The sequence below is a fragment of the Mytilus edulis genome, chromosome 4 (genome assembly GCF_963676685.1).
Source record: "Mytilus edulis chromosome 4, xbMytEdul2.2, whole genome shotgun sequence".
Taxonomy (NCBI): Eukaryota; Metazoa; Mollusca; class Bivalvia; order Mytilida; family Mytilidae; genus Mytilus; species Mytilus edulis.
Window position 1 is genome coordinate 32,028,613 of NC_092347.1, and position 20,467 is coordinate 32,049,079.

Consider the following 20,467-nt stretch of genomic DNA (forward strand, 5'->3'; position numbering starts at 1 on the left):
CCACTGTCCCAGGTTAGAGGGAGGGTTAAGATCCCGCTAACATGTTTAACCCCGCCACACTTGTATGTATGTGCCTGTCCCAAGTCCAGAGCCTGTAATTCAGTGGTTGTCGTGTGTTTATGTGTTACATATTTGTTTTTCGTTCATAAATAAGGCCGTTAGTTTTCTCATTTGAATTGTTTTACATTCTCATTTAGGGAACTTTTAAAGCTGACTATGCGGTATGGGCTTTGTTCATTGTTGAAGACCGTACAGTGATCTATAGTTGTTAATGTCTGTGTCATTTTGGTCTCTTGCGCAGTGTTGTCTCTGAAGAAGACAAAATCGCATCGATTATTTTCTAAATGAAATTACATTTCAGTTTAATATTTACTATAAAATTCAACAAACGCATTGTAAAAAAATATATATAATTTTTTGTGAAACCTAAATCCTTTCAAATTTGTCATGTAAGTTCCAACGGAAAGACTGTTTTGTTTTTATTTTTCAATCATATTAAGTCATATTTGAATCATAAGTAATGACCACTTTTGATGATTATCCTTCCTGCACATTTCAAATCCTATATTATAACTATGTATTGTTAAACAGTATCCTGTACTTGTATGAATTATTTCGCCACTCTGAAAAGAAAATCTTATTTAGCAAAATAGTTCATATAAAGTCTTTAAGTTTTCAAGAGCAAGCATTTGTAGGATAACGATTTCATTGTATTAATTAACCATTCATAAAAAAAACATAGTTTAAGGGTTATGTCTTGCATAACGGCGAATGAATAAAATGATGACCCTGCCCTATTGTGAATCATGTTCTTTCATGAATTAGGATCTGTGTAAGTCCTCTTTTTTTTCTTTTCTTTTTTCAAATTGTTTCACATTTTATAATGTCTAGACATTTTATAGCTGCCTATAAAGTATGGGTATTGTCTATTACTGAATACCGTACAATGAACAATAGTTGCTTCAACCCATATCATCTGGAATTTGTAAGTAGTTATCTCATTGGTAATCATACCTTATTTTATATAACAATATTTCGTAAATTTTTCATAGTGAAACAAATCAATTATTCGACTTGACATTTGTTCTGTGCAATACATGTAATAGTAGTCCTGTATGATATGTACTTGTAACATATATACTCGTGTTGTGAGTGGTGTCAGTTTAACTGACTAAAATTTACTTTTACAGTTCTTTTCGAAAAATTGTTGATACTTACTTTTTTTCTGACGTAGTCGGTATTAGTTTCGGTTTGTGCACTTTGAACTTAAGGACGCTTAACTATGGCAACAGAATACGCATGCTCGAAAATCCTTTCTGTGATTGGACAAAATGCTGTCATGGTGGGTGATTTGGTTGTGTTTGAAAAAACGTCTCGTAAATTATATCGTGATGGAAAGCAAGTGAAAAACTATAAATATTGGACTAGATCTTACAAAGATTTATATTTTTATTGAAATAATTGTTTCTCCAATAGCTCTTTGCATCCGTGACAGCTGTTTATTCGGGACAAAACTTTGTTGTACGAACGTACATGACTTTAGAACGCACCTACGCATGTGAGATTTCCGCGGGGTTTTGGTGAATGTAAACAGAAAGATACGAGGACCGAGAATACTGAACACAAACAGAGAAAACGTTATTTAAATGGTATCTTTGTGCTTCTGAAGGTTATCGAAATGATAGTTTTAAACATATACTCAAATTTAAATACGTCGGATATCTTTTTTAAAGATAGTTCTTGTTTAGATTAGGTTTTGCACGAAAGGCGATTTAGTATACCAGACACGTGTATTGACTTTACAGGACTCATCAGTAAATCACTTTATATAATCAGAGTACATAACTCTTACCTTAGTAAATTTGAATGTATCTCGTGGTTGTTCGTAACAATTCTGTATATAAGGAACTAGGTCAAATACTTCTTTCTTTACAAACATACATTGAAGGTTGGTCCTTAAACGGCCATCTGTGGTCAATCCAAACAACTTTAAAGTACAATGAAATACTACTCACATAAATACTGCAAAGAATCAAGCTATAAATATTCTTTCTACATTGTTAAAAAAATGGACCAAATATATATGTAATATGTACAAACGTCTAAATATGAGAATCTATAGGACAGACATCGGATAACCAGTGGTTATAAAGAACTACTGATACCTTAATAAATGAATAATTCGCCTCAAATGTAGCCCAACAATGATATATCTGTAAATTTGAATTAGCAAAGGGGTAAGGTCCGGTAAGGCCCGATTTTGGCCTCAAATTTCAGATTCATCTGACCAAAGATTTTGGACACTTTTTAAACACTTTCAAAGTGTCTATTTCAATTGATTCAATTAGTTTATGTGAAAGATTTTAACTGATTAAGTTATTAAAATCGCACCTATTCAAGCTCAAATATGAAAAATCTATCAAATATGCCAAAAATGTCACTTTTCCGATGGTTTTTGTCAAAAATGAAAGTGGCCGCATACGTGTTCATCCTAACCTTTATGTATGTTATGTATTATCATCAAATAGAACTTAAATTTCAATATTAAGAATGAACACAAATCCAGCCACTTTCATTTAGGACGAAAACCGTCTAAAATTTTACTAAACTGCTACAATTGTGAAGATTTTAGTAATTAGCATGACTTAATTATGCTAGTACCCGTACTGTCAAAAACAGCCCATATTTATTTAGCAGAAGCATTCTACTTTCCAATAAATAACTAGAGTTTACATTTTAACAATTTTGTAAAACTGCTATATTTTGGGGCCAAAAAGGGTCTTACTGGACCTACTCCTTTTTGTTCCTCACTCAGTATGATTCGATCCCGAGTTTATTTGACATTGTGGCACCACTGCCTGCACTGTTTACAGCGCTCTAGACCACTCGACTGAACAGGCTTTAAAAAATCAAATCCAGTTTTAGTTAGTCGTCGATTAGAAATGAATACTTTGAACAATGTAATCAATCATCAATATTCGTGTTACGGTTATCATCATTTAAACAAAACAAAATGAAGAAAATGAACATTTTTAGCGTTAACATTTACGTGAAGTTATTGTGCTCTACAAATAAATGTTAAGGAACTAACTAGATAAATGAAACTATCAAATAACAAGATGTACCGTCATTATGAATGTATGAGTAAAAAATCATAATGCTACTTCTTAATTCAAATTATGTTATTACTCTGTAGACATTTATAATGTTAAGAAGAAAATATTGTTCCTTTTTTAAAACTACATGGTTGAATTTCTATACCTGTGTGTTTGTATCATTTGAACATGGCTTTACTGTTATCCTTAATGGACTAGAGAAAAGGTGACCTTGGTTGTCTAGGCATAATCTACCTCCATTTGTATTCTGTAAAAAACAAAAACAAAAAACATAAGATAATAAAAGATATTAACAAAAAAGTTAGGTATAACCATGAGACATAAACGTACGAAGTAAAGAACATTTCCAAAAATTAAAATTGGATTCACATCTATTAAAAAAAATAACCATCTGAAAACAATTGTTTAGGAAATAGTTTTACGCCCCTGATAAGTTCTTGTTACCATCTGAAAGACAAAACTGATTGAGTTACTTGCATCAGAATAACCGAAACCATGACAAAAAACGATTGAAGAAGGTTTAGTCATGTGAAAAAAACATAGAAATTCGCTTGCTTCTCTTATTTTTTCGAGAAAATAAATATAGATTGGTTGTTTCTTGAATAATGAAACACATATATAATGAGTGGTCACTCAATTATTCTTTTACCAATAAAGATCAGACTTTAACATACCATGATACTACCTGTAGATGAACTATGTTCTTTATATCGAAATAGTTCAGGCCAAATATTGTCTAAAAACCATGAGAATGGTTTACAACGTCTTCGTTGTCTCCACTGCTTACTTAGTCCACCGACTGATATACTCTGTAATAAGCAAACTCATAACACTAATTAACTGTAAACCAAAACAATCGCGTTAGTTGGGCAACTCGGTAAAAATCGTAAGTTCTTCTAAGAAGCATGCTTGTAGAGTACAAAATGACTGTACAACTCACAAATATTATCATGCAGATACAAGTAATTTAAAAGTTCTCCCTCGTAGCACTTATATTCCTTACTCTAATTTGGCTATAACTTGTTTGTACTTCTCAATCCCTTTGTAAATTTCACGATTAATATTAAACCGACTAAGTATCGGAATTCCATAATGTGGATACCGGTATTTCTTAAATATATGCACATAAAATGAAATCAGTAAGCAAAAATTCCCATAATGGAATTATTACCTTCATTCCTGGATAATTATCATCAACGTATGATGCAAATTTATCCATCCAAACGTCGGCGACACGTTTGTAATTATGCATTTCAATATCCAATCGGTTGTTCTGTAAGTAAGGTTGGCTTCTTGTTATGTGACCAATCCGTGAACAGGCAACATGAACTAATTTTCCACCACATAACCAGACCTATTAATATAAGTTATTATTTATAACGTGCATACGCTATTTGTATTCACAATCATTTTCATCAGAACAGAATCATGTTTGTACAGATTTATGGAAACAATATTCGATTTTGTCCAAATCATTGGTTATCAGTCTCATTATACATAATCAAATGTACTGTAAAGTAGTAAAAGGTCACCTTTTTTCAAAGAATTTCTTTGTTTGTCCCAGCAGAAAAACATGAGACATAAAACATGCATGATTTTGTTGGGGAAGAAACGTTACTGAGAGAAACTGAAGGACATGGTAATTTTTTTAACAAGAGTAGTTTTTTGTCAATAATCGAAAAAAGGTTGGATTTTCCTTAAATTCTGTCCGAAAGTCCGTATAATTTTCATGCTGGACATTGACAGTATTATCCTGCAATGCTATTGAATATCATTTTGCATGATACGTTTCTCCTTCAACGTTTGTGCAATATGTATATTTATATTAACCAATTTGAAATGTTAGAATCAACTTAAAAAAGGTAGAAGCGAATTTCATGTTCAAATGCGCAAATAATTTCAAAATAATATTGAAAATAGTATTTTAATAAATACAACCTTGAATGACAATTCCAAGTTTTCACCGCCCCAGATCTTCAATCCAGCATCATACATCCCGATTTCCCTAAAGAATTCCTTCCGAATAGCAAACGCTGACCCAACTGCTAAAACACCTCTAAAATTGGTTATTAAAACAAACTTGATATTTGCTAACATCAATACATTCATTTCTGCTACAATAGTTTTTAAATATATATCAAGTTATCAAAGCCTTCTTTATGTTTGATGTTGACATTTTTTACTTTCATAGAACCCCTTTAGCGGTTCAAATGATGTTATTGGAGGCAAGTTTAACGTTGTTTTTTTGTGTCCAACCATAATATCAACATTGCTTATCACGTCCAAATGTATCAACCTAAATAAGTAAAATCCTACTGGTCATTCAGACAATTTTCAAACTGGTATGAATTAGACCCTTAATTGACCATGTGGAGAGGGCTTACATAGGCTATGACTGTTGCCCAATCCAATTCAATTTATTTGAATAAAATATTGTTTAAACTAATTAGACCGTTGGTGTTCCTGTTTGAATTGTTTTACACTTATAGATGACTGTTCTGTGTAAGCCAAGGTTCCGTGTTGAAGACGTACTTTGACCTATAATGGTTTACTTTTAAAAATTGTGACTTGGATGAAAAGTGTCTCATTGGCACTTATACCACCTCGTCTTATATCTACATGTATGAATGTTTTCTGACACATTTGAAAGATGGCAAGTGTATGATGCTGTACTTCAATTTTTTTGTCTTGTTTGCCGATTTTGAATCTTTTAACTTCTAAAGAAATTGTACAACTTTTGTACCGTTGAAAATATAAATGTGGAAGAGCATGTAACAACATAGAAAATAATTAACACGAAATAAGTATAAATATATTTTTTTTTTCGATCGGGAAATAATTTGGGTTGAAAAAATCGTCAAACTTATCTTTACAAGCATCGTCATTACAGAAACAACCAACAAAGTGCATCAAGAAAAGTAATATTTTTTTTATAATAAAAAAATAAAGATTGCTAGTTTGTTTTTCTTTTATTATGTGACTTAAAATTTTTAAATAATAAACTTACGGAAGAACTAAATCTCCATGCTTAAGTTGTTCCTTTCGGAATTCGGTTTCAAAGAATCGAAGTCTCCAATCAAATCCATATCTTGTTCTGTACGTTTTTGAAAATGTGTATTTGAATGTACTCGGATTGATATCATCCAACTGACTCATAGCAACTGCATTTGGGTTTTCGTCAATTATATTCAGTAGTGGAATTGACCTTGAAAAGTAAATATTTTGTATATTGAAAGTAAATTTTATAATTCGTGGTCTTTAAATTCAAATGCAAACTATTGTACATGCGCGAGAGTTTATTTTTGTTTTTTTTCGGGCAGATTTAATTATCTGTGAAATTTAGAAATTCGAAATTAACTAAATTATTAACTAACTGATATCACCCCCAGTTTTTGGTGGGGTTCGTGTTGCTTGGTCTTAAGTTTTCTATGTTTTGTCTTCTGTACTATTATTTGTATGTTTGTCTTTTAATTTTTAGCCATGGCGTTGTCAGTTTATTTTCAATCTATGAGTTTGACTGTCCCTCTGGTATCTTTTTGTACCTCTTTCATAATGATTTTAAAAAATACACAGAATTTAATGATTGCTTGAGAACGTGCCAAGATAACTTTAGTGTATTTTTGCAGAAATACCCTCATCTACATCAACATTTTTATGACAAATAATTTTGTTCAAGATGTAATTGTCAGTTCTTGAACGACTTTTCTTGCGTCTGACGTTTAAAGCTGTCGCCGTATTTTGGGCGAAGTTATCTGGATTTTCCACAGCACATTTCTTAACACAGAGGAACTTGATGTAAATTATTAGAATGAGAAAAATGCATACTTAACCTCAAAAACATTTTTCAATGTTGTTTGGAAAAAGCGATAGTCCTTTTGGATCTACTGTTCACGTTGACTGTGTTTCCTCTTATACATAAACAAATGTTGCACACTAATAGTACGATATTAAACTTTTTGAATTAATCAGAATTATCAACCTGCTGAAAAAAGAAAGAAACATTTTGCATTTACCAGTTTATGTTAACTTCCATGTGACTGTCCAGAAAACAAATCACGTTACCAGTTGCGTGTTTCACTCCTTCTAGTCGTGCACCAATCAAACCAAACCTTCTACGCAGTGACACAACCTTTACGACATCGCGGAACGTTTTTCTAATGAGATTCAATACCTGTCCATAGACGGTCTCTGAAGAAATTAAAACAATGGTAAATAGCATATTGTAGATATTCTGGATCACATCCGCAATTATATTCACTGTATAGTCTATTTGATTGGATTTTTAGACATCCGTATTTTCCGGAAATAATCTGAACTTCTCCGTATTTTCACTAGTGCTTACTTTCTCTTCCTCTCCGGTCTATTGCAAATGGATGCCACGACAAAACTGCTCCTACGGATATTGTGACAAATCACCGTCAAGTACGTTTCAAATCAATTATAAACTGTTAAATATATATACCGTTAATTCCGTTCACTTGGATTCCACGTTTATTCAACAATACGAACTGTAATTGTTTATTTCTATGAATTGAACTGAGAATTCTACTTTCGTTTTTGACTTGATATTATTATTGCATTGAACATTCATATATTTCTTTCGTACATATTGTAAAATATTGTATTTTTATTTCTTTCAGTTTACCAAACAATACACACTCTGTAAAACTCCTGTATCATTTCTGGTGGAATTACAATCTACAATCTTCACACACAAGTTGTTATTCTTTGTAATTTGCCGAGATTGCGATACAATCACATGGTTATACTAGCTGAGTCAGGCTCAGCATAGTAAATTGACGACAACCTGTCTTTACATATCCAGACAAGGAACGACAACGTAGCAACGTACATACCTTCACACTGACAGTGGACTACATATCTTGTGTATACTCGACAGCAACCTAACAACGTTGAGTCAACATGGATCCCAGTCATGAGGAACAACAAGAAGAGGTACAGCCCCAAGAAGGAGATGTCCCTGAAATATTAGAAAATCCGTCTAATACATCTCAGTCAGATGAAATTCCCGAGGCTAGGCGAGTTCGTGACCTCACGGAAAAAGGGCAAGGAGCTTTCACCGAAAAACGTGACAAGTTCTGTCAGGAACTAGAGGCTCTCTGGACAGACATTGAATCCCAGTTATTGGAAGTAACAACGCCTCCTAACGAGCTCCAGCAACTCCTTACAGCTCAGGACAAACTAGTTAAAGCCTGTAATAACTATCGTAGGCTCACAGATGAGTACCTTGACTTTCTGAAAAGGACCAGAACACTGGAGAGTCAAAAAGAAATAGATGCATGTAAACTCTCTTTAGATTTTCGTCTGTCCAAAGTGGAACTGGTCATGGAAAAACTACACGAGCATCGCCTCGCTCTATCAAAGTCCAAATCCACAAAAACAAAGACATCAAAAGGTAAGAAAACCTCACGCAGCGGTAGCTCTAACGTGTCAGACATGTCAAGCCTAGCACGGAGAAAGCGTGCCAAAGCAGAGGCTGCCAAGTCTAAAATAGCCTTTGTAGAGAAACATGCCATTATCCTTCAACAGGAAGCAATGTTAGAGGAACAAGCCCTGTTCAGACAAATTGAAATGGAACAGGAAGCCACACGTAAAAAGGCAGAAATGGAGCAAGAAGTCGCTCAACGTAAAGTTCAGCTAGAACAGGAAGCTGCTCAACGTAAAGTTCAACTAGAACAGGAAGCTGCTCACAGTAAAGTTCAACTAGAAAAGGAAGCTGCTCACAGAAAAGTGCAATTAGAACAAGAGGCTATGCGCAGGAAGGCTGAAATGCAACAAGAAGCCGCACGAGTAAGCCGGGAAAAGGCCGAGCTTAAAGCCAAATTTAACCTTCTTGAAGCACAGAGAGAAGCTGCAGCCGCAGAAGCCGAGGCTCGTATCCTGGAATACGATGATAGCCAAGCGTATAGCGATCTCCCTGACGAAAAAGAAGACCCGCTTCAGCGCGTGCAAGATTTCGTCAATAAACTTCCTGTATCAACTGTTGTAAAGGAAGTAACAGAACCTCAAAGGAAAAAACAAATTCCTGTTAAGATCGAGCTGAGTCACGACGCACCAGCGTTCGTGCCATCCGTGGCACCGAACTTGCTGTCACAGACATCTGCTGTCTTGCCTTCCAATAATAAGTCACCGGAAGTTACCTTTATCCCAGATCTGGGATTAGTAACCGGCATACAAAAACTAGGCCTTTCAGATGAGAGCCCGACTGAACATCAAAAACAGGGTGTTACAGAAGTGATCCCTGTCTTACGCACAAAACAAGACTTTATAGAAGAGATCCCTGTTTCACACCAGCAACAAATCAACCTTACATCAGAGATAACTAGATTCCTTTTACGCAAGGACTTGCTTTTCTCCCGATTAACAAGCTTTAACGATCGGGCAGAGTCCTTTCATACTTGGAAAGCAAGCTTCAAGAACGTGACTGATGAGTTACAAGTCTCTGACTCAGAACAGATCGATTTACTGATCAAGTGGCTCGGTCCAGAGTCTGCTAAACACGCCATTAGCATAAGAGCGTCGAACGCTAATAATCCTACCATAGGTATACAGAGATTATGGAAGAGGCTTGACGAGCGGTATGGTGCTCCAGAAATGTTGGAAGCCTCTCTCAAGAGTAAACTTGCGAAATTCCCTACCTTAACAAATAAGGACAACGCACGTCTCTACGAACTGTCTGACATTCTATCAGAAATAGAATATCACAAGGAAAATCCCAAGCTGGGATGTTTGCTAGCATATTTTGACTCCTCGTCCGGGATAAATCCTATTGTTGAAAAATTACCGTACGGACTCCAAGAAAAGTGGACCACAAGGGCTACAAGATACAAGGCTAAATATGACGTTGCCTTTCCACCTTTCACAGAATTCTCTGCCTACATCAGGGAAATAAGCAAAACAAAGAACGATCCTGGGTTCATCTTTGGGTCAAAAGCCACACCAAATACAAAGGGTGCTGCGCCAAGGTCTACGCCTTACCCCAGGACTAAAGTTGGTGCTCATAAAACAGCAGTTGAGCAGCAATCTGGAGACGCCAGCAAACAAGGTCTTTGTATTCTGCACAATACAAAGCATTCCTTAAATGAATGTCGAGCGTTCCGAGCCAAGTCAATAGAGGAGCGCAAAGGTCTTTTAAAAGAAAACAATGTATTTTACAAGTGTTGTGATTCTACCACACATAGAAGCCGGGATTGCAATGCAAGCATAAGTTGTAAAGAATGTGGAAGTAAACAACACACTACCGCACTTCACATCACTAGACCACAGCAACCTGCAAGTTCACAGTCTAGCTCGCCTAAGCAAGCCTACGGCGGGGAGCCTATAGAATCGGCTGAAACTAAGGCAACCTCAGTTAACTCTACCTGTACTGAGATCTGCAAAGATACATATAGTGGAAAATCTTGTGCTAAAATACTTCCTGTGAATGTTTATCACAAAGATAACCAGTACAAAGTTATTCGCATGTACGCCATCATTGATGACCAAAGCAACCGGTCACTAGCATCGCCCGAATTCTTTAATCTTTTCGACGTCAAAGATAAACCGGAGAACTATACTTTATCAACGTGCTCCGGCAAAGTAGTCACTTCAGGGAAAAGAGGAAGAGGTTTCATCATGGAATCAATCAATGGTAATGGCAAGTTTGACCTTCCTGTACTGATTGAATGTGATCATATTCCAAATAATAGGGACGAAATACCTACTCCTGAAGTAACAATGTATCACCCTCATTTAAAAGAACTTAGGGATAGCATTCCACCTATAGAGGAAAATTGCCAAATTCTTCTCTTAATTGGCAGAGACCTTATAGAGGCACACCATGTCCTCGACCAGCGCATAGGACCACCCAGAACTCCATATGCACAACAATTGAAACTTGGTTGGGTAGTGATAGGAGAAACCTGCATTAACAAGCAGCATGTTCCTTTTGAGTTAAATGTTAAAATAACCAACATTTTACCTACAGGACAACCTTCAACCTTTCAACCATGCACAAGCAAGTTTGACATCCGGGAAAATTACACAGACCCTGTAACGAAAGATTTACAATCGCCACTCTTTGAAAAAACAAAGGACGATGATAAGCCTGGACAGTCATATGAGGACAAAATGTTCATGAAACAGATGGACAACGAATTTGTCAGAGACTCGGAAGGAAGTTGGGTAGCACCGTTACCGTTCCGAGTGCCAAGACAGCCATTGCCAAGCAACAGACCACAGGCTCTTCACCGTGCTAACATGTTAGACGCCAGTCTGAATAGAAACCCAGTAAAGCGGGAACATTTTCTTACATTTATGAGTAAAATCTTAGATAATAATCATGCAGAACTCGCTCCACCATTGCACGAACATGAGGAGTGTTGGTATTTGCCATTGTTTGGCGTTTATCATCCGAAGAAACCCGATCAGATAAGAGGTGTGTTTGATTCTTCCGCCAAATGTAACGGAGTTTCACTTAACAGCGTCCTGCTTACAGGTCCAGACTTGACCAATGATCTCTTGGGAGTATTGCTGCGTTTTAGGAAAGAAATGGTCGCAGTAACCGCAGATGTTCAACATATGTTTCACTGCTTCGTTGTCAGAAAAGACCACCGAAATTATCTGAGATTTTTATGGCATAAAGACAATGACCTACAGAAGAACCTTGTCGAATACCGCATGAGAGTTCATGTTTTTGGAAACAGTCCGTCACCTGCCGTTGCTACACTTGGACTCAGAAAAGCAGCTCAGGCATCAGAACAAGAGTTCGGCAGTCACGTGACTAGTTTTGTTACAAGAGACTTCTATGTCGACGACGGTCTTACGTCATGTCCTACAAAAGAGGAAGCTGTTAAGCTTATGAAGGACACACAGCAAGCATTAGCAAAGTATGGAAACTTAAGGCTTCACAAGTTCGCCTCTAATTGTGCAGAAGTTATGTCTGCGTTTCATGCCAGTGATTTGGCTTCAAATCTTAAAGACCTGGACTTAGAATGCGACAGCAAACCCCTACAACGTAGTCTTGGTCTCAGCTGGGACGTGAACACTGATAACTTCTTATTTCAATTATCATCAGAAAACAAACCGATCACTCGGAGAGGAATTTTATCAACGATAAACAGTCTCTACGATCCTCTGGGATTTTTGGCTCCGGTGATTATACAAGGGAAACTCCTATTAAGGAAAATAGTATCAGAAACCGTCGATTGGGACCAACCTCTCACTGATGAGACAGCAGATGAGTGGAAATCTTGGAGAGATACTCTAAAAGCTATCGAAACACTGCGCATTCCACGTACCTACGTGCCGTATCTCAGTAAAACCGCCACAAAGGAGCTACATGTTTTCTCTGATGCATCAGAAAAAGCCATAGCAGCTGTTGCATATCTACGCACGACCGACAGTAGTGGAGAACCAAACATAGGTTTCATTCTTGGGAAAGCTAAAGTTGCACCTACAAGTGGTCATACTATTCCACGTCTTGAACTATCTGCTGCAGTATTAGCAGTCGAGATAACACAGACCATCATGGATAATTTAGATTTACATATAGACACTGTAAAATTCTACACAGACAGTAAAGTAGTCCTAGGCTACATCAGTAACGAGACAAGAAGGTTCTTCATCTATGTCGCCAATCGAGTAGAGAAAATAAGAAAATTTAGCTCTCCAAGTCAATGGAATTATGTACCAACTCACCGTAATCCCGCAGACTCGGGAACAAGGTCCGTACCAGCCCATGAAATTCACAGCAGCGAATGGTTATTAGGACCAAAACAACTTCTTTCCTCAGAACAGAAGAATTCTGAGGATATATACCAGCTAGTAGATCCAGAAGAAGATGGAGAAATCCGTGCAACTGTTAATGTTGCAAAAACATTTTCCACACCTGAGCATAAAGGTATCGGAACTGATAGATTCAATCGATTCTCCAACTGGACTTCACTTGTGCGAGCGATAGCCCTTTTGGAACGTTTCTCTCGTTTACACGGGTCAAAACAGGCATCATCAGTGACTTCTGTGGATAGTTTTTCAAATGCCGAAAATTTCATCTTAATATCTGCACAACAGGAAGTTTATGGAGATGAAATAGATTGTATAAAACGTCAGGAACAAATTAATAAGCGGAGCCCGATAGCTAACCTCAATCCGTTTTTGGATGAACGAGGACTATTACGAGTTGGAGGCCGTATTGTAAAATCGGACTTGAACCTCCGCGAAAAGAAACCATTGATCGTCCCTGGACGCAATCATGTAGCAACATTATTAGTTCGACACTACCACAACAAGATAAAACATCAAGGTCGCCATTTCACAGATGGAGCGATTCGATCCGCAGGATTTTGGATCGTAGGAGCAAAACGCTTAATCTCATCTATTATTCACAAATGTGTGACGTGCCGCAAACTCAGAGGAAAAACTGAGTATCAAATCATGTCTGATTTGCCAGAGGACCGTCTTGAACCTTCACCTCCGTTTACTAACGTTGGAATAGACACCTTTGGACCCTGGACAATTGTTTCACGTAAAACACGTGGTGGATACGCCAACTCCAAACGTTGGGCAATTTTATTCACATGCTTAGTGACAAGAGCTATTCACATCGAATTAATCGAGGAAATGAGTTCTTCGGCCTTCATAAACGCCGTCAGGAGATTCGCCGCTATAAGAGGCCAAGTAAAGATTTTCCGATCTGACCGTGGAACAAACTTTATTGGAGCAATCGACGATTTAAAGATTGATTCAATCAACGTTGAAGATGGACCCTTCAAGAACTTTCTGTACAGTTCTGGTACAACTTGGATCTTCAATGCGCCGCATTCGTCCCACATGGGTGGAGCCTGGGAAAGAATGATTGGTATCACCAGAAGAATTCTTGATTCTATGCTTCTAAATGCAGCCGGAAGAAGCCTTACGCATGACGTGCTTAACACACTAATGGCAGAAGTTTCAGCAATAGTGAACTCTAGACCTCTGGTACCGGTATCAACAGATCCAGAGAATCCGTTAATATTAACTCCGGCTATGTTATTGACACAGAAAACTGACTACGTTTTCACTTCAGACCATCTTGGGGAATTCGACAAACGAGATCTCTGTCTTGCCGAATGGAGACGAGTACAGGCTCTGGCCAGTGTTTTCTGGTCCCGTTGGAGGAAGGAATACCTGCCGTTACTACAACAACGACGAAAATGGACCGAAGATCGCCGTGATCTCATCGAAGGAGACGTCATTCTTCTTAAGGACAAAAACATTTGCCGTACCCAATGGCCTGTTGGAATTATAGTGAACTCATTTAAAAGTTCAGACGAACATGTCCGAAAAGCAGAAGTGCGAGTTATCGTTAATGGAAAAGCCACAACCTACACACGCCCTATCGTGGACATGATTCTTCTCATAGAGAACACTCCTGTGTAAATATATGTATATATCTCTGGATTTATATAGTGACATTCATATGTGTTATATCTTATGGAATAATAGTGATATCAGGTAGATTTCAGACGGGGAGTATTCTGGATCACATCCGCAATTATATTCACTGTATAGTCTATTTGATTGGATTTTTAGACATCCGTATTTTCCGGAAATAATCTGAACTTCTCCGTATTTTCACTAGTGCTTACTTTCTCTTCCTCTCCGGTCTATTGCAAATGGATGCCACGACAAAACTGCTCCTACGGATATTGTGACAAATCACCGTCAAGTACGTTTCAAATCAATTATAAACTGTTAAATATATATACCGTTAATTCCGTTCACTTGGATTCCACGTTTATTCAACAATACGAACTGTAATTGTTTATTTCTATGAATTGAACTGAGAATTCTACTTTCGTTTTTGACTTGATATTATTATTGCATTGAACATTCATATATTTCTTTCGTACATATTGTAAAATATTGTATTTTTATTTCTTTCAGTTTACCAAACAATACACACTCTGTAAAACTCCTGTATCATTTCTGGTGGAATTACAATCTACAATCTTCACACACAAGTTGTTATTCTTTGTAATTTGCCGAGATTGCGATACAATCACATGGTTATACTAGCTGAGTCAGGCTCAGCATAGTAGAACCTAACAAAGGTTAGAAAAAAAGTAATGTTTGATATGTATATAGGAATTTAGTTTGGTTATATTATTTTTTAAAAAGAGCAATAATACGCTGGTTTCAAAAAAGATACATGTACGTTTAGTGATTTCTTTCTTATCAGTTTTGGTTCTGTCTTCTTTTCTTTTATTTCCATTTTTACTGTATTTTTTCCGTTGAACAACATGTAAAGGTATTCATACCAATTTGTCATTATTTGTTTTTATACGGTATGTTTTAAAATACGTACGTGTTGTTTCGTAGTTAAACTTTGATATTGTACATTGTTCTTAGACATTTAACATGTTGGTTGATACATGTATCTATGTTGTTGTGTTTTAATTTAGTCGATGCCGTATTCTAACAAATAACACACAAACAACCAAAAGTAAAAAGATGACAACCAAACTATTTTTATTATCAACGTATTGAACGTTGTCTGAATGCATTTATATGTGAATTGCCAATTCATTTCAGATGTTGAATCATCGACAAGAAAATATTTATAGTTACTGACCAAGCAAGTCGGTATATACGATTTATCTGCACGGCTCGGGTGATCCCAATTAACCCGAACGACGTAGGAGTTCGAGTTAAAGGGTTATTCAGAGCGTGCAGATTTTAAAAATCATATATTCCGATTTGATTGGTCAATAACTGTTTTAACACATGACGCCATCAATTTACGTTAACATTTTAGAAATATGCGGACGATAATCCGCAATCAGCGGCTCCTATGAAAGTTTCTTGTAGGGTAAAGAAAGGGGGAAATATGCTTTTATGAAGTTAAATATTGGTAAGTGTTAGATTATTATTCTTTTTATATGTAGGCTTCTACCATAATTAAAATATTATTTAGGGGATTGCGCTTTAATGGAAGATTTTTTTTAATTCTCTAGTTGAAAACTATACTATATGTTGCCCTCTAGATGTCCTTAATTTGTTTTTGTCGTTTGATTGCTGTCTGATTGACGTATAATCTACATCTCCTACAATTTTAGTTCCGTTTGGTGTACTTTTTAAATGTGAAAGAAAAATGAAAACTGAAAGAATTATTGAGTATAAATTGCTTGCCTTTCCTTCTCTCAATAATATGCTTAGAGGAAGTTGAACCGAGGAGAGATTGTTATAACCTAAATTCAAAATATTAAGTAAACTGAAGAAAAAATGTTTCTCTTTTCAATCTTTAATTCCCCCTCCCCCTCCAAATTTTGTTTTCAACAGTATCATTTTTTGAAGATATCTCATCTTAGCAAAGTCTGATTGATCTGCTGCTTATCCCCCTTCCCCTTAAATATGATCCTCGTCAAATTCAATCCTAGTCACTAAAAAGCCGTGTATACTTATCTAATAAGTCGAAATAAAAGCCATGGAGTATAAAAGTAATCAACATCAGATTTAATTCATTTGTGTATTCTAAAATACATCCCTTCTTGATAGAAGTTACAAAAGAATAATTTTCATCCGGTTTGACTGTGAAACACCAATTTAATAATTATATTGATGTTATCAAATATTTTATTTTATGCCCCACCCTTTATCTTGAAAACATATAATGTTTTAGCATAAAATCGTCAAAAGTTGTTTTAGTCTCGCTACACTAGGTTAAATCTTTTTAATTTTATGGGAATAAAACGCTCCAAAATCCAGGGTCCGCCCACTAAAGATCAGAGTACTTTCGAAATGTGCAGTATATCTGAGGTAGTTAATGCACACCTTTGCTGTGCATTATCCAGATTATAGAACAGTTAGAACAAAGATTTTACCCATGTCATGTGTTAAATAAAAGTTGTATCTTCGAAAGAAGTTGTGAATGTTGCAGAAAATTGATATCTGATAGGCATATTCAGCGTAAAACCATCAACGAAAGATAATACATGTATATATTCTCAATCTTGGTTACATGTAAGGAATTAGTTTTACCGTCATTGTCGTCATCCACCAGTATAATTTGTTGTAGATTCTGAGTCCTGTATGCCACGCTGTAGACCGTCCGGAGTAATATCGACGGCCATTCTCTGTAAAACGTTATGATCACACTAACTGTTAACTGGCTCGGTTCAGGGGTTTCGCAGCTGAAATGTATACAATACGTCATTTGAACAAATGTATTTTAATGTCAATGAAACAGATCTACAAATCCTCATGTAAAACATATTGTGATTAAAATCATATTTAGTGTTGTTTAAAGTGTTTTAACCTTTCTTTTCTACGTGTATGCCATATTTCTTCAAAATCTCGTGGCAGATAACTTATGTTTCATTTCAGAGTGTGCATGTAAAATTTTTTTTTTTTTTTTTAGCTTTTTATAGGTATGATTTTCATCTCAAAGAACAACTTTTCAGAATATATTACTTGGTTTTCTGTTGTTATGTTGCTCTATCACTGATTCAACCCAGTGATGGGGGATGCACAAAATGTTTATGAACTTTATATATCTATGTCTGAAAACCTTTTCAGATGCACAATGTTTGAGTACTCAAAATATTGTAAAGATGAACCTTAACACTAATTTAGAACAGTAAGCAGTGTATTTGTATGTCTGTATGTGTAGATACCTATCAGGTCTTGAATCGGGTATATCTCTATTGACAGGTATATCATCGCTAAGCCGGACATTTATGAAATACTCTTGAAATTCTTGTCTTGTCGTCTGCAACCCTCTGTCGCGAGAGTTTGTTGGGTAATATACGTCTTTACTCTTCTGTTCTGACCGGAATTCACTTAGTTCAACATGGTGTTGTATGAACAAAGCCGTAAAGCTTATTCCAAATAATATCAGCACAACTCTGATGTATCTGTACATGACATAGTGATCACACTAACATTGTTTTGATGTACCCCTGTAGGAACTGGTGTATCTGCTCCTTTTGGTTCTCTCACATCGTCACTGATAATGAAAACAAATATTGAAATTAAGTCACTGCCAGAGTTAATATTGAACATACAAGCAAAAGATGTTTAAAGGAATGGGACCAAAGGAATAAGTTTAAGGAGAAAATACTGATTCCAGACTTAATGAAAGAATAAAAGTTCTACAGTAAATAAATAACAGCAATATACATATAAGGAGACATGTAACTTTCCAGCAGAGTTAAATGTAACGGAAAGAAGCAGTCATAGCTATCAGGCCACCGTTTGACTTTCAATAATGAAATATTCCATGCTAAATGTGTATAGTAGAGTATGAACTGACAAAAGGCTCGGAATGAAAAATGTGAAACTATTCAAACGAAAAAAGTAACGGCATATTTAAAACAAAACAATTTATGAAAAACAAAAACAAAGCAAGCATAATTACATTGTATAACCTAATATGAAAGGATCCCACACAGTACTTTGTTTTCATTGAGATACGATATACCAAACTAAACCCAACCTAAATTGAGACTCTGTTACTGTTATGATAGTATAATAATATTAAATATAATATAAAAAAATATATATACCAAGTATAAGTGGCTACGGAGTAGAATGAGTAGTTGTAGTTTCAATGTATATGTGCTTAAGATAGTTAAGCATGTTTCGGTATTTCAGTAGATACTGCAACATAAATCTAAATTAATATTGCTACTTACCTGTTTTTTACCTGAAATAAACGTGCCTTACAGTAAACACACACAATGTATATGTTTACCTGTACAGGTAAAATTAATCAATTAATTACATCCCGGAAGTGAAACTATCTGTGCTTGTGACAGTCTTGTTTGCTATTTTTAAACATGTTAAATTTAGTTTAATATAATTGTGAACATTTTATTAAAATAAAATCCTTTTTTTATTTGAAATAAAGATTTTTAAACTTTTGCTGAATCATAATAACATGAATAATTATACGTTAAGATTTTTGACTGAAAAAATACTGAAGGATGATCTGTCCTTAGTTTCAAAATAACATGCTTTTTAAAACTAAAAGACCGTTATATATACATTGATATGGGCGTCAAGTTGGTTACCTATTCCCTATTCCCTATTCGTTACCTATTCCCTATTCCCTATTCGTTGCCTATTCGTTACCTATTCCCTATTCCCTATTCGTTACCTATTCCCTATTCCCTATTCGTTACCTATTCGTTACCTATTCCCTATTCCCTATTCGTTACCTATTCGTTACTTATTTGATTTTTAATATCCTTCCCCCTTTTTAATTATGGCATGGAATAGTTTAATATGGCTGCCGTTACCATGGAAACGGCACAATTGTGAAAAAAATGAGCTTTTGGTTTTTGGTGAACTGTTTGGATATGCTTCAACTCAGAATCATCATATTTTAAAACAATGTAGGTGCCCACTATATACAGGTGTTGGATGATTTTGGCGATCATTGGAACTACTATGTTGCCATGGAAACTACACCAAAATTTTCAAAATTCTCAAAATGCTCAAAACTTCATGAAACTTCACAGTAATGATGAGCAACATTGGAATTGGAATTTCCAAAATAGGTCTTGTTACCATGGAAACAATGCAAAAAGGTCAAAAATTTCAAAAATAAGAATTTTCCGCAAACTGGATGAAACTTTACAGGAATGGAAACTGGCATAGGCAGAGTTGGATTTTGAAGTTAGAATTTTCAAAATGGCCGCCGTAACCATGGAAACAGCAAAAATATCAAAAATTCAAAATGTTCAAACTTAATGAAACTTTGCAAAAATGTTACTAGACATCTGTAGATGCTCTCTTTGACTTTGGAATTGTCAAAATGGCTGTCGCTCACCTGGTAATAGGGGGAAGGGGTGCCTTCCGTTATTGCTAGCAATTACAAATCTAGTTGTTAATAGTCTTACATATGGTAATAGTTCTGAATTGGTTGAGGTAAAATGATCTTTTTATGACCTATTTATATGTGTTTGTGCTCAACCGATCCTTTTACTTCATGTTCGATACGCATTTGTTCCTTACTTGTTTTTTATACGTTCTACCTTTTAACTGCTTTATGTCCGTATGTTTGAAGATGGATCTTGGTTCGACGGGATGAAATCACCGTGTTAGCGCTTGCGTAAAAACGAAGATGTGGTATGATTGCCAATGAGACAACACTCCACATTAGACCAAAATGACACAGAAATTATCAACTATAGTTCACTGTACGGCCTTCAACAATGAGCATAGCCCAAACCGTGTAGTCACCTATAAAAGGCCCAGACATGACAACCTCATACAATTCAAACAACAAAAAACTGACGGCCGTATTTCATATACAAAAAAATAAACGGAAATATGTAACACAAAAACAAACGATAACTACTTAATTT

General features: G+C 35.7%; 1 protein-coding gene across 2 annotated transcripts; it reads right to left on the reverse strand.

Annotated features, from left to right (window-relative positions):
• Nucleotides 1–308: 308 nt before the first annotated feature.
• Nucleotides 309–18,918, reverse strand: LOC139519462 (inactive polypeptide N-acetylgalactosaminyltransferase-like protein 5). 2 transcript variants are annotated; one of them, XM_071311566.1, is made up of 11 exons: nucleotides 18,791–18,918; nucleotides 17,771–18,102; nucleotides 17,136–17,287; nucleotides 7,130–7,304; nucleotides 6,124–6,321; nucleotides 5,055–5,172; nucleotides 4,288–4,470; nucleotides 3,791–3,925; nucleotides 3,262–3,363; nucleotides 1,853–1,987; nucleotides 309–623 (listed from the first exon to the last, which is right to left on the reverse strand). In XM_071311566.1, exons 2-11 carry the CDS (start codon nucleotides 18,016–18,018, stop codon nucleotides 501–503), a joined length of 1,569 nt encoding a protein of 522 aa, XP_071167667.1. In that variant the 5' UTR covers nucleotides 18,019–18,102; nucleotides 18,791–18,918; the 3' UTR covers nucleotides 309–500. The 2 variants fall into 2 exon arrangements, with proteins under 2 accessions (XP_071167667.1, XP_071167668.1); XM_071311567.1 differs by having other exon boundaries at nucleotides 337–623; nucleotides 18,802–18,822.
• Between the last annotated feature and the right edge of the window lie 1,549 nt (nucleotides 18,919–20,467).

Excerpts from the sequence above, each read along its gene's own strand:
- LOC139519462 (XM_071311566.1), bottom strand. The coding sequence starts at position 18,018 with ATGTACAGATACATCAGAGTTGTGCTGATATTATTTGGAATAAGCTTT. Across the intron at positions 5,173-6,123 it reads CATGGAGATTTAGTTCTTCC|AGGTGTTTTAGCAGTTGGGT; the intron begins GTAAGTTTATTA and ends AACCAATTTTAG. Across the intron at positions 1,988-3,261 it reads CAAATGATACAAACACACAG|TTGTTTGGATTGACCACAGA; the intron begins GTATAGAAATTC and ends TGTACTTTAAAG.